The sequence below is a fragment of the Malus sylvestris genome, chromosome 4 (assembly GCF_916048215.2).
Source record: "Malus sylvestris chromosome 4, drMalSylv7.2, whole genome shotgun sequence".
NCBI lineage: Eukaryota > Viridiplantae > Streptophyta > Magnoliopsida > Rosales > Rosaceae > Malus > Malus sylvestris.
Window position 1 is genome coordinate 4,808,376 of NC_062263.1, and position 10,369 is coordinate 4,818,744.

Sequence of the window (10,369 nt, forward strand, 5' to 3'; positions counted from 1 at the left end):
GTAGTACTAGTAGTTGAAAGCACTTCCAGTTCCTTCTCTCTGATGAATTCTTTTAGACTGCATTTGGACAAGTGTATTAACATGAGGCATTTAGTTGGATTGCCTAATTCAAATTGTATACTTGGTTAAATCTCATTATTCTATATTTGAAGTGGTTTAGAGAGTAATTGTGAAAGAACCCGTTAACCTAGTTGTACAATGAACAAAGTTGGAACTCACAACTTTTTTGGGTCGTGCCATTGGGAAATAGAATAGCTGCAAGTTTGATGAATGCATCTAATTAGACTACTTTCAAGTACATTAATAATATTGTACTAATGAATCCTAGCTATATAGTCTAAAATATTTCAATTGAAGTAGTTTGTCATACTAATTAATATTTAAGATAAAGTTAAAAAATAATTTCTTTTAAAAATAAAGTATATTCAGTAATTCACCTTTATTTGTTAAGAAAATTAATTTAATGGCATATCTTATACCCTTTTTTTGTCATTTCACACAGTCACTGCTGTTTTATATAAATGTTTACCAAATACTATAATACTACTTTTTCTTCAAAAAATACTTTTACAAAAAAGTTTACCAAACAATCTGCTGCTTTATTTCATAACTGCTTATTCTCACAGCACAGCAGAAACAATTTTTTTTTTCAAAGCACAACAATACCAAATCAGCCCTTAATTATAGTGTTTTATTATTTTTCCCCCAAATTAATTATAGTGTTTTATTGTTTATATTATTGTATGTTGTTCAATAGTATTGATGTTACAACGTTAGTACGTCCGCTTTCATATAGATTTCAGGACCAGAGCGTGACATTTCGCCCTTTCATGGGATCCCTTGCTTCTTAATTCCACGTAGCAAACTCAAAACACCACTCCCACAAAGTGTATGATAAAATGATCCGGGGAAGTCCAATTTGCATGATTTTTAATTCTTTCAATTCTATTTTGTCATTAGAATTTGGAAGTGTTGTTATAGAAGACTCTCTTCTTCCATATTTGGCTATGCATGTAGCTTCAAAGACTTGAACTTTCATCTGCATGCTTTTTCATTTTTCCCTGTACAAACTTTTTAGTCCAAATTTCTGCTACGTTTTCCTGGAAATTGATATCATATAAGATATAAACAGAGAGATCAATCACTCTCATTTCACTACATTCTTTAGCTAAATTTTTCTCTCTTTTGCAAATATTTAGGGTTAACAAAACAGACATACTTCTTATGCAAAAATATCATTATATCACCTATACGTAGACCTGACATTTTAGATCAATACGTTAACCCGACTCAACCCACTTGGTTAAAATTAGCATTTTAGTGGATGCTTAATGAATCAGGTCGTTAACAGATGAACTTGTCCTATTAAATAACGGGTCATTTTGGGTCTACCCGAAACCTGTTAACAATCGTTAGTTGAGGGTGTACATGTAATTTACTACAGAAGACTTAGGAGCAAGTTGAGTCGGTCATTTCTTCAAACATGTGATAGGGGTGTAATGAAAGGAGAAATTGGTATCTTTGACGAACCGATGCGCGTGGGTGATCAGGCTTCAAGACGACGATGTGGAGATGGAAATCCACCCTCATTAGTAGAGAAGACATCGTATAATCGCAATCCAAGAATAAGGTTGATGTGTTTTCTATACTAATAAATTTTTAGTGAAATATTTAAAATAAATTGAAAAAAATTTAATAGATTGGGTTTGAGTGAAATATCTAAAAATTTAGCTAAAGAGAGAAAAATTTATTAACAATTCTTTAGCTAAATTTTTCTCTCAATTGCGCACCAAGCCGCCACCCCGCCCACCACCCAGACCTGTAAACAGGCCAATTTTATTGAGTTTAGATTGGTTTTAACCTAACCCGTTAAGTTAATGAGGTACTTTAATTTAACCCATTAAGCTAACAGGTTACCTAAATTTAACTTGTTATGCTAATAGGTCACCTGTTAACATTCATTAACAATTTTTTTTTTTAGATATTTAATCCAACGGTTACAAACAGAGAGCCCCTTTAAAGTTATAATAATTATAACCGTTTGATTAAAATCCAACTGTCCACATTAGTGGATCCCGAGGATTTGCCTCGGAGGGCATCCAATTCCGAAGAGAAGAGGGAAAAGCACTACCCTAGACTTTAGATGATTTTAAACGGTTCAGATTAAATATTCTTTATCTTCGGGCACCGAAAATTCCCGGTGGAGGACCCAAAACCCGTACGCCTACCTCTCCAAAGACACAAGGTAGTCGTAGTCGTCCCTCCCGTCTCCCATACCCTGTGTGCTGTGCTTTTTCCATGCCAGAAATCTCCCGGGAGGCCACACACCGTCGATTCTCCGATCCCTCAAGTCCTTCCCTCAAGGTATTCGCTTCTCTTCACCCCCTCATGCTTTGATTCTTATATACATCTTTATTCTGTTTTTTATACACTCTATTTGCTGTTTGGTTACTGAGAAAGTATGGGAAAAATTAAAAGAAAAAAGAAGAGAATTACGCACGTGATTTTTTTTATTTTTTTTTGGGGGGTTTATGTTTTGGCATCTTGATGTTTAGAATTTCGATTTGATTAGTTTAATTTTCTGTTATCTTACTAGAAATCTAGCATTTCCAATTTGTGGGATTGAGGATTTTGACGCTGACCCTTGTTTTTTTCTTTTCTAGGGTTTATAATTTGCTTCCAATTTTCAGCACTCGGCTTCATGTGTACGTAAACCCCATTTCTACATTGTTCTAGGTCATACCCAATCCGGTATCGAGCGTTAAGTGCTACTTGTAGCTACTGCTGGAGTGTGTGTTTTCTAGGTTATATATCAAAAGATGATAGGGAATTCGTTGGTCCAAGTTTCCACATGCCCCACGATGTTGTCTTTGTCACGCATTTCTGCAAATAGTTTGCCTTATCTTCCTTCAAGATCACCAACAAAAGCAACCCGGATAAGAGCTGCATCGGCAGAGACAGGACATAGCCAACAACCCTCCTCTTCTTCTGAGAAAAAGAATCCACTTGCAGTTGTTTTGGATGTCCCTCGGACTATTTGGAGGCAAACATTACGACCGTTGAGTGACTTTGGGTTTGGTCGTAAAAGTATATGGGAAGGTGGGGTAGGATTGTTTCTAGTTTCGGGTGCAGTTCTCCTTGCACTCAGTTTGGCTTGGTTACGGGGGTATCAATTGAGGTCTAAATTCAGGAAGTACTTTGCTGTGTTTGAGTTCACTGAAGCTTGTGGAATATCCACTGGAACGCCAGTGAGGATTAGAGGGGTCACTGTAGGCAATGTTATCCGTGTTAACTCTTCCTTGGAAAGTATTGAAGCTGTTGTCGAGGTATGCTTCAGTGTCATAATAATCCATTTTCAATGCTGAATGAAAATACAGTATTAGTTTTTTTGACCTTAATGAGATTACTGTTTTTGTAGGTTGAAGATGATAAAACTGTCATACCTCGAAATGCACTGATTGAGGTAAACCAGTCGGGTCTTCTCATGGAAACTAGAATTGACATTACACCTAGAGACCCGCTTCCAAATATTTCAGTTGGGCCTCTTCATCCTGAATGTGGCAAAGAAGGTCTGATTGTATGCGATAGGCAAAAGATGAGAGGACATCAAGGTGTGAGTTTAGATGCATTGGTAGGTATATTTACTCGTCTTGGACGTGAAGTGGAGGAGATTGGTATAGCTAACACTTATTCACTCGCTGAACGAGTTGCTTCCATGATAGAAGAGGCAAAGCCACTGCTATTAAAGGTGTGATGTGCCCCTTTATGTTTTCTTCTTTAGTTGAGAATTATCTATGTTGATGAGGATAATTAGGGCCATTCATTTACATATTTTTATCAATCTTGGATGAGGACCTATTTGTTCCAGAATCTATTTGCTTCAAAATAAATTTGAAAGGCAAAAAGTGTAGGGACTTCCATCAGCCGTTTGGCACGAGACAAAGATTAGGTTTTCCTCTGGCACAACTGTGCATTTGTGGAAGGTCCTGGAAGACATCATTTACATATAACAATGGCAACTGCAATAGGGGTTTACATATCTTCCAGTTTTCTGAGGCTGCATATCTATTAAATAAAGTTTCTTTTTTTCTTTTGGTCTGATCTGTTGAATAAAAGTTGAAGTTACCTGTAAAATTACTGCACAGATACCAAAGTTTGTTTGCAATGGGTGGTTCGCAGATAGGAAGATACATGCAAATAAATCTATTTGAATTGTTTACCTTCGTGGCATGTATTCATGCTGTTTGTGTATTTAAGATTAAAAAAAAATCAAATTTTCTGTTATTTGTCATCTCATTCATTTATCTAACACTTTATACTAATTTTCAAAAGATTTCCAATTAAGATTCTGAGTCATTTGTGAAACTATGAGGCTTTTTGGAAGAGTTGTTTGGAGTTATAGATTCTCATTGATTAATTGAATTTAAGTTTTCAAGGCATGAATTTGTTTTTTTACACAGGTAGACTTCTGTTGGCATTAAAAGTAAACATAATTTTCCCCTTTTAGGTTACTAGAATATCTCTTCTCATAAGAAACATAATTTGATTAAAAATAAAAAGAACAATACAGATACAGGGGACAATATGAAATCCATCTATTGGCATACAACGATCCTTTATGTGTGTTATGTAGAAAAGTACTCGTACATAGCTTGAAATTTAGATTGCAGGACAATTTAACTTGTTTTGTGTTCCAGTTCGAGCCAATTTGGAACTCTTATATGGATCTTCTTATATATTCTCTTGTTGCTGATGCCCATTTGTCTAGACATGATTGGTTACATCATGGCAGTATTTTCTGATTTTATGCACTGGAATTAGTGTCAATTTGGTAAACACAACAATGGTCGATACAGCCATTCTGCAGAAGCTATAAATCACCTATGTTGCATTTGTATATCAATCAGTATGCGTGCCTGTCTGTCCACCCATATGCATTGGTGTACACTGGATGTTCACTTGCTTCTTACAATTTCCAGTTAATTCATATTTTTACTATACATTCAATATGTTCTCATGCACAAGTATTTGGCTTTGATGTAGTGATCTCTCAGATCCAAGCCATGGCTGAAGATGCTCAACCTTTGCTGGCTGAGTTTCGTGATAGTGGGTTGCTGAAGGAAGTTGATAGTTTGACCAGAAGCGTTACGCAAGCCTCGGAGGATTTGAGGTGAATTTTAATCTGTATTGATAAGAAACTCATTAATCTTCATCATCTATCTTTTATAGTCTCCTACAGGTTAGAATGTGAGATCCAACCCAAAACCTATAGGAACTTGGTGGAGAGGTTCAAGATGGTTTAAACTATTAGGGAATAGTTCCCCGATTTGTGGGATTCACAATCTCAACAATGTGGACAACCTCTGTTTGAGGGCTTTTCATATAGATAGTTTAGAACATTCTTTGGTGTCTGTTGCAGGAGTTGAAATGCATGCCATTAATTTTGGCGTGACTCTGGGTTCTTATTTTTCATATTTATTTCCATGGTAGTTAGCTCACTATATTTAGTAATTATGCGTGTTCATCTTTGTGGTGATGTTTGTTTGGGTGTTCTAGGTAATTGGTTCTGGACAACGCTGGGTAATTCTCTAATTTCGTACTCTCTCATCATGTTTACGGATACTAGAATATGAACAGTATATTATCAGTGTCATGGTACACAGTAAGAAGTTAAAGAGGCTGCCCTGACAGTTTTTTCTAATAGTGTTCTGCTGCATTGTGATTTCTCTGTACCCAATAGACATGCATTCTTTGAAAGGAAAACTTCTTTTAAAGGAAAACTTCAAAACTTTTGAGTTTTAATGATAAGGACAAAATAAAGGTCAAGTGAATAGTACCATGATTGACTTTTTAGTGTAAAAATGTGGTTTTTCGTTAAAGTGAACAGTATCGGAAGCTTTTCATTAAAGTTCCCTTCTTTTAATTAATACCACTATGTTGTAGAGTCTTCATTCACTTTCAATTTTGTCCACCATCACCACTTGCCTACCTGCCTGCCACAGCTGATTTCATTATCCCTTCACACACTGCATTATGCCGTCTTTGTTACCATCCTTGAGCAATGACATCTACTCATAACACTCACAGTGCTTCCCTACAAGTTCATTATCATCAACACTTTCCCTGTAATCTGGAGTTTGGAATCCAAGATGAAAGTGTATTATCGAGCTATTTGTAGAAATAGTTAAAATTGTTCTTGGGAAGTACAAGTGTATTTATAGGAAGCTATTATAATTTGTAATAATAATTTATGTGTTTCGGAAAAAAGCACTTCCTCTAGAAATTAGAATCATTCCCAGCGGCCTTAGAGACTGGTTGTTAGTGTTCAGACTGCAGAGATTCTGGTCATAATATGGTTTATTGAGTTAGTTTTATGATGACCTTTTAAAATATATCCCAAATCGTTTGATTTTCCAATGTCATCTGCAGAAGGGTGCATTCAGCTGTTATGACTCCTGAGAATACAGAACTGATTCAGAAGTCCGTATACAGTTTGATTTTCACTTTGAAGAATATTGAGGTGATCCTAGTTGCCAAACACTTAAATTTTTTTCTCCATATTCTGTGGCTTGTTTTTCTTCTTATCTTTAGAGTTAAATGTATTTATCATACGTATCTGTTTTCTTGTTTAATTTTTCTACAACTCATCCACCTTTGCAGAATATAAGCTCTGATATTCTGGGATTCACGGGTGACGAGGCTACAAGAAAAAATTTGAAGTTACTGATCAAGTCCCTCAGCAGGCTATTGTGATGAGTGATGGCTGAAGGTGGACTTAGGATTGTCCAGGTATCTTGGTTGAGCAGATGCCCGCACTTGGTTTTTAGCATTCGTTATAGTTTGGACAGGAGCAAATTGCGTGTGCCTCCTCGTGACCGTTTCTTTTCTTTGTTTCATTTTTTGAATGCGCATAAAGGTTTCAACTCCAGAGCTACATTTGCGTTCTCCAATCGGTCAGTTCAGGTGTGTTTATTGTTTTCTCATAACGTAGTTAAATATAAAGTCGCTTATGCGTTTGTGCAGACGGCCTGGTGCTTTCAGAAACCTTCTGTTCCAAGTTGAGAACGTTTGTTCCAACCTTCTGTTCTAAGTTGAGAACGTTTGTTCCAAGTATTTATTTTGGATAATGACGCGTTTTACAGCTAATTGTGCTTCATTAAGTCGTGCATTTTGCAAAGTATATTTAGTGGTAATACGTTTGTGTGGGCTTTCCCCTAACCAAAGGGTAATGGCAACCATCTCCACTATGTTTTTGGTGATCTGTCGATATTACTCTTTTCTCTGAACTTTGTCGATTTAACGATTAATGCTAGAGTGAGCACATGTCCGGACTATTGAAGAAAAATTGCTGTTTTGTGTTTCCGATTCACTTCTTTTCCTTTCAAAACTGTAAAGCTTAAGCCCGAAACGCACAGTAACACAAATTAGATGGAAGCGATCCATAAGCATAACATCCGAACAAATAAACTCAAGACAAATATTAGGGCAGTCGCATTACGGTCTACTAGTATTCAGCCTTTACTAGTAAGTGAAATGTCTTTAAGTTCAATTCTCATCAAAGACGGATGTAAACCGTATTATTGTAAGCTCATTATGAAGTTTATCTCACTCCTCTACTTCTTTTATGTTAGCTAATATCATTTGTTAAAAGAAAAAGACCAATATCTGGGCATTTCAACATCTTTCACCAGCAACGATAATAACATCTTTCACTAGTATTGGGCTCAAATGTTGTCTAGATTACAAACACTTTTCGACCCGTTTTAATTAAGAAAAACTAATGAAAATGACATGAAAACTTTAAGTTTTAATTAAAATGACAAAAAAAATGTTGTAAATAAATAGTACCAAGAGTGACTTTTTAGAGTAAAAATATCTTTAACGTTAAAAGTGAACATAGTAACAGAAGTGCTTCGTTAAAACTCCCAATTAATAAACAATATAACATTAAAAAGCTTCTCATATTAAGAAGAGAAATAAAAAATCGATTTAATAAAAAAAAGAAATACAAACCCTTTAAAGTAAATATACGAAAATAGAGTCTTGAAACTGATACCTGCATTCCTACAACGAAACAGGTCTAAATCGACATAATTTTAGAATTTAAACATTATCACCATCCTAGTGCAGAATGGAAGCAAAAATTCCAAGCAATGTATTTCGATTACGGTAAAAAAACAACAAAAGATAAGTTTCCAACTCTCAAGTCCTGGTAACCATCTCACAGCCTCAGCTGATTCCAATTCAAGGGTCTTGCACATTCAAACCTACAAAATAAAACGTCATTGAATCCGTAAGAAAAAAAAAACCTTAATAGCTTCAGGAAGTGCATCCTAGAGATAATATAGTAAGAAGATACAATTATGAGACAGAGGCTCAGGGCAAAAGGGGTAGAAAAAGACATGAAGTACTTAGAGCTAACAGAAGACTCCGCGCAAAAGTGAGTGCAGTGCGTACAACTTATTTATCTATTGTCTACGAATAATATGAGAGAACGTTCTAGGATTCATACACCCGACTCCACTTAGTGGGATAAGGCTTTGTTGTTGTTGTTGTTGTAAGAGCCAGGGAACATATATGGCATCCGCTAAAATGTGTAGCCACTTCATGCATATCTGATATAAGTGTTACTCTAGCTTCATAGTATGTTGTTAAATAACAGTTTTTTGTTTTGTACGCATCCCAGAAACAGATGATAGTGTTTTGACAACATATTACCTGGAGGGAGAGACTGCTTAAGCTTATCAGCCTTCTCTGTGTCAAAAACACAAAGTGTGTAAAGGTACTTGGAGCATCGAACCTTGAACTTCACCGCATCTTTGGTCTTCTTGATCTTCACAGAGCGTGCGTCTTTCCTTCTTGCAGTGAGAAGGAAATCCTTAATTTCATGGATTTGCTTAGGCTGCCAAAGAAACAGCAAACAAAAACTCTAAGCACCAACTTCAACTTCAACATATATATGTGATAGAAAACACTAACTCTAAACACTAGACCCAGACTAGAATACGAAACAACTAAAACTGATGTATTATCGTCGATACAGTTTCTTCAAGATACGATCGAAAACAAAACAAAAACTTTATATTAAATTGTTTTAGGGCTTCAAAACATTCTTGACACTGGTGAACATCGGCAGTTGCTTATAAAAAGACTGTTGTAACTAGTTATATACAACGCAAAGAATTATGTCAAAAAGTAAGACGCAGTTGCATTGACACCACCACAATAACAGCACCGGAATCTAAGATCAGAAAACCAAACAACTCCGAAACGCTATGCAACATTATTTCAAACCAGTTCAGCTACCTAAATATAAAAACAACATTATTTCGAGGAAATTCCTCCCTCTTAACCTCTTCCACCATTTTCTGTATAACTTCTACATTTTCTCTAAACAATCCCTGAATTTTTCACTACATGCCAATTAACTCATACCTAAAACGCACCTCATCAGCCTTCCAAGAATCCGTGTATCCAATTCAAAAACCTCAACTATGCACTCACTTAAATGTATCAAAAGTTCAAAACCAGAATTTTCAAATAACCCCACAATATTTTCAAAACCTGAACAGAATACAACTCAAAAGTTTAAAAACAGCCAAAAGAGAAAAATCGAAGAGAACCCATTTGACTACATGATCCGTTCACATATATATATAAACATGTCAAACGGAAGCAAAAGAGGGAGAAGGAGAAATTGAAGATACCATTTTGATGGCGGAGAGCACCCCTTCGCTCCCTTTCCTTCCTGGTAAAGTAGATGGACAAGCTCCCGGCCGCGAGCTTGTGTTTTGAGCTTCTGTATATATACCTGACGGCGTAAGACGCTGCCTAAACCCTACAAAAAGAGCGTATGAGGCAATTTACCCGTTATAACCCTGAATAACAGGTGTTATTACGATAAAGTTTGAGAACTTTAACGAAAAACTATCGGTACTGTTCATTTTAACGAAAAACCATATTTTTATAATAAAAAGTCAATCCTGATACTATTCACTTTACCTTTATTTTTCCTTATCGTTAAAATTTATTTTTTAAGTCATTTTCATTAGTTTTTCTATAAAGTTTTGTAATATTATAATGGGCTTTTAATGGGCATCTAGGCCCAACTTAAATTAAAGAAAAATTAAATTATACCCTTTAAAAATTAAAGAAAAACGTACAATACAACGCGGCTATTACCCTTCCCTGATGCCCTTTCCCGTGACATTTCCGGCGGCCTCTTTGCCGAAATAGCCTACTGCTGCCCAATTCTCATCCCTTGTCTACCCGCATGATAATTGTTTGTCTCCATCTCTCTTCTCTATCTAATCTTCATCTGTCAAATTCTTCCGAAGGCCACAACTCTGATTAATCCTTGCGTTTGAAA

At 35.8% G+C, this 10,369-nt stretch overlaps 2 protein-coding genes across 4 annotated transcripts; one reads left to right on the forward strand and one right to left on the reverse strand.

Annotated features, from left to right (window-relative positions):
- Positions 1-2,177: 2,177 nt before the first annotated feature.
- Positions 2,178-7,146, forward strand: LOC126619341 (protein TRIGALACTOSYLDIACYLGLYCEROL 2, chloroplastic). Of its 3 annotated transcripts, XM_050287683.1 has the most exons (7): positions 2,180-2,364; positions 2,664-3,326; positions 3,419-3,748; positions 5,055-5,170; positions 6,430-6,520; positions 6,661-6,789; positions 6,917-7,146. In XM_050287683.1, the coding sequence occupies exons 2-6, from the start codon at positions 2,820-2,822 to the stop codon at positions 6,751-6,753; spliced, it is 1,137 nt and encodes a 378-aa protein (XP_050143640.1). In that variant the 5' UTR covers positions 2,180-2,364; positions 2,664-2,819; the 3' UTR covers positions 6,754-6,789; positions 6,917-7,146. The 3 variants fall into 3 exon arrangements, with proteins under 3 accessions (XP_050143641.1, XP_050143640.1, XP_050143639.1); XM_050287682.1 differs by having other exon boundaries at positions 6,661-7,146; XM_050287684.1 differs by lacking the exons at positions 6,430-6,520; positions 6,661-6,789; positions 6,917-7,146 and having other exon boundaries at positions 2,178-2,364; positions 5,044-5,170.
- Positions 7,147-7,964: 818 nt separating this feature from the next.
- Positions 7,965-9,873, reverse strand: LOC126619342 (60S ribosomal protein L38-like). Its single transcript, XM_050287685.1, has 3 exons — positions 9,708-9,873; positions 8,719-8,902; positions 7,965-8,267 (listed from the first exon to the last, which is right to left on the reverse strand). Exons 1-3 carry the CDS (start codon positions 9,708-9,710, stop codon positions 8,245-8,247), a joined length of 210 nt encoding a protein of 69 aa, XP_050143642.1. The 5' UTR covers positions 9,711-9,873; the 3' UTR covers positions 7,965-8,244.
- Between the last annotated feature and the right edge of the window lie 496 nt (positions 9,874-10,369).

What these genes read in the sequence shown, in the direction of transcription:
- LOC126619341 (XM_050287682.1), top strand. Translation starts at nt 2,820, where the DNA reads ATGATAGGGAATTCGTTGGTCCAAGTTTCCACATGCCCCACGATGTTG. An exon ending in GTATTGAAGCTGTTGTCGAG is followed by an intron (nt 3,327 to 3,418) that starts GTATGCTTCAGT and finishes CTGTTTTTGTAG; the next exon opens with GTTGAAGATGATAAAACTGT. An exon ending in TCACTTTGAAGAATATTGAG is followed by an intron (nt 6,521 to 6,660) that starts GTGATCCTAGTT and finishes CCACCTTTGCAG; the next exon opens with AATATAAGCTCTGATATTCT.
- LOC126619342 (XM_050287685.1), bottom strand. An exon ending in TAAGCAGTCTCTCCCTCCAG is followed by an intron (nt 8,268 to 8,718) that starts GTAATATGTTGT and finishes TTTATTTTGTAG; the next exon opens with GTTTGAATGTGCAAGACCCT.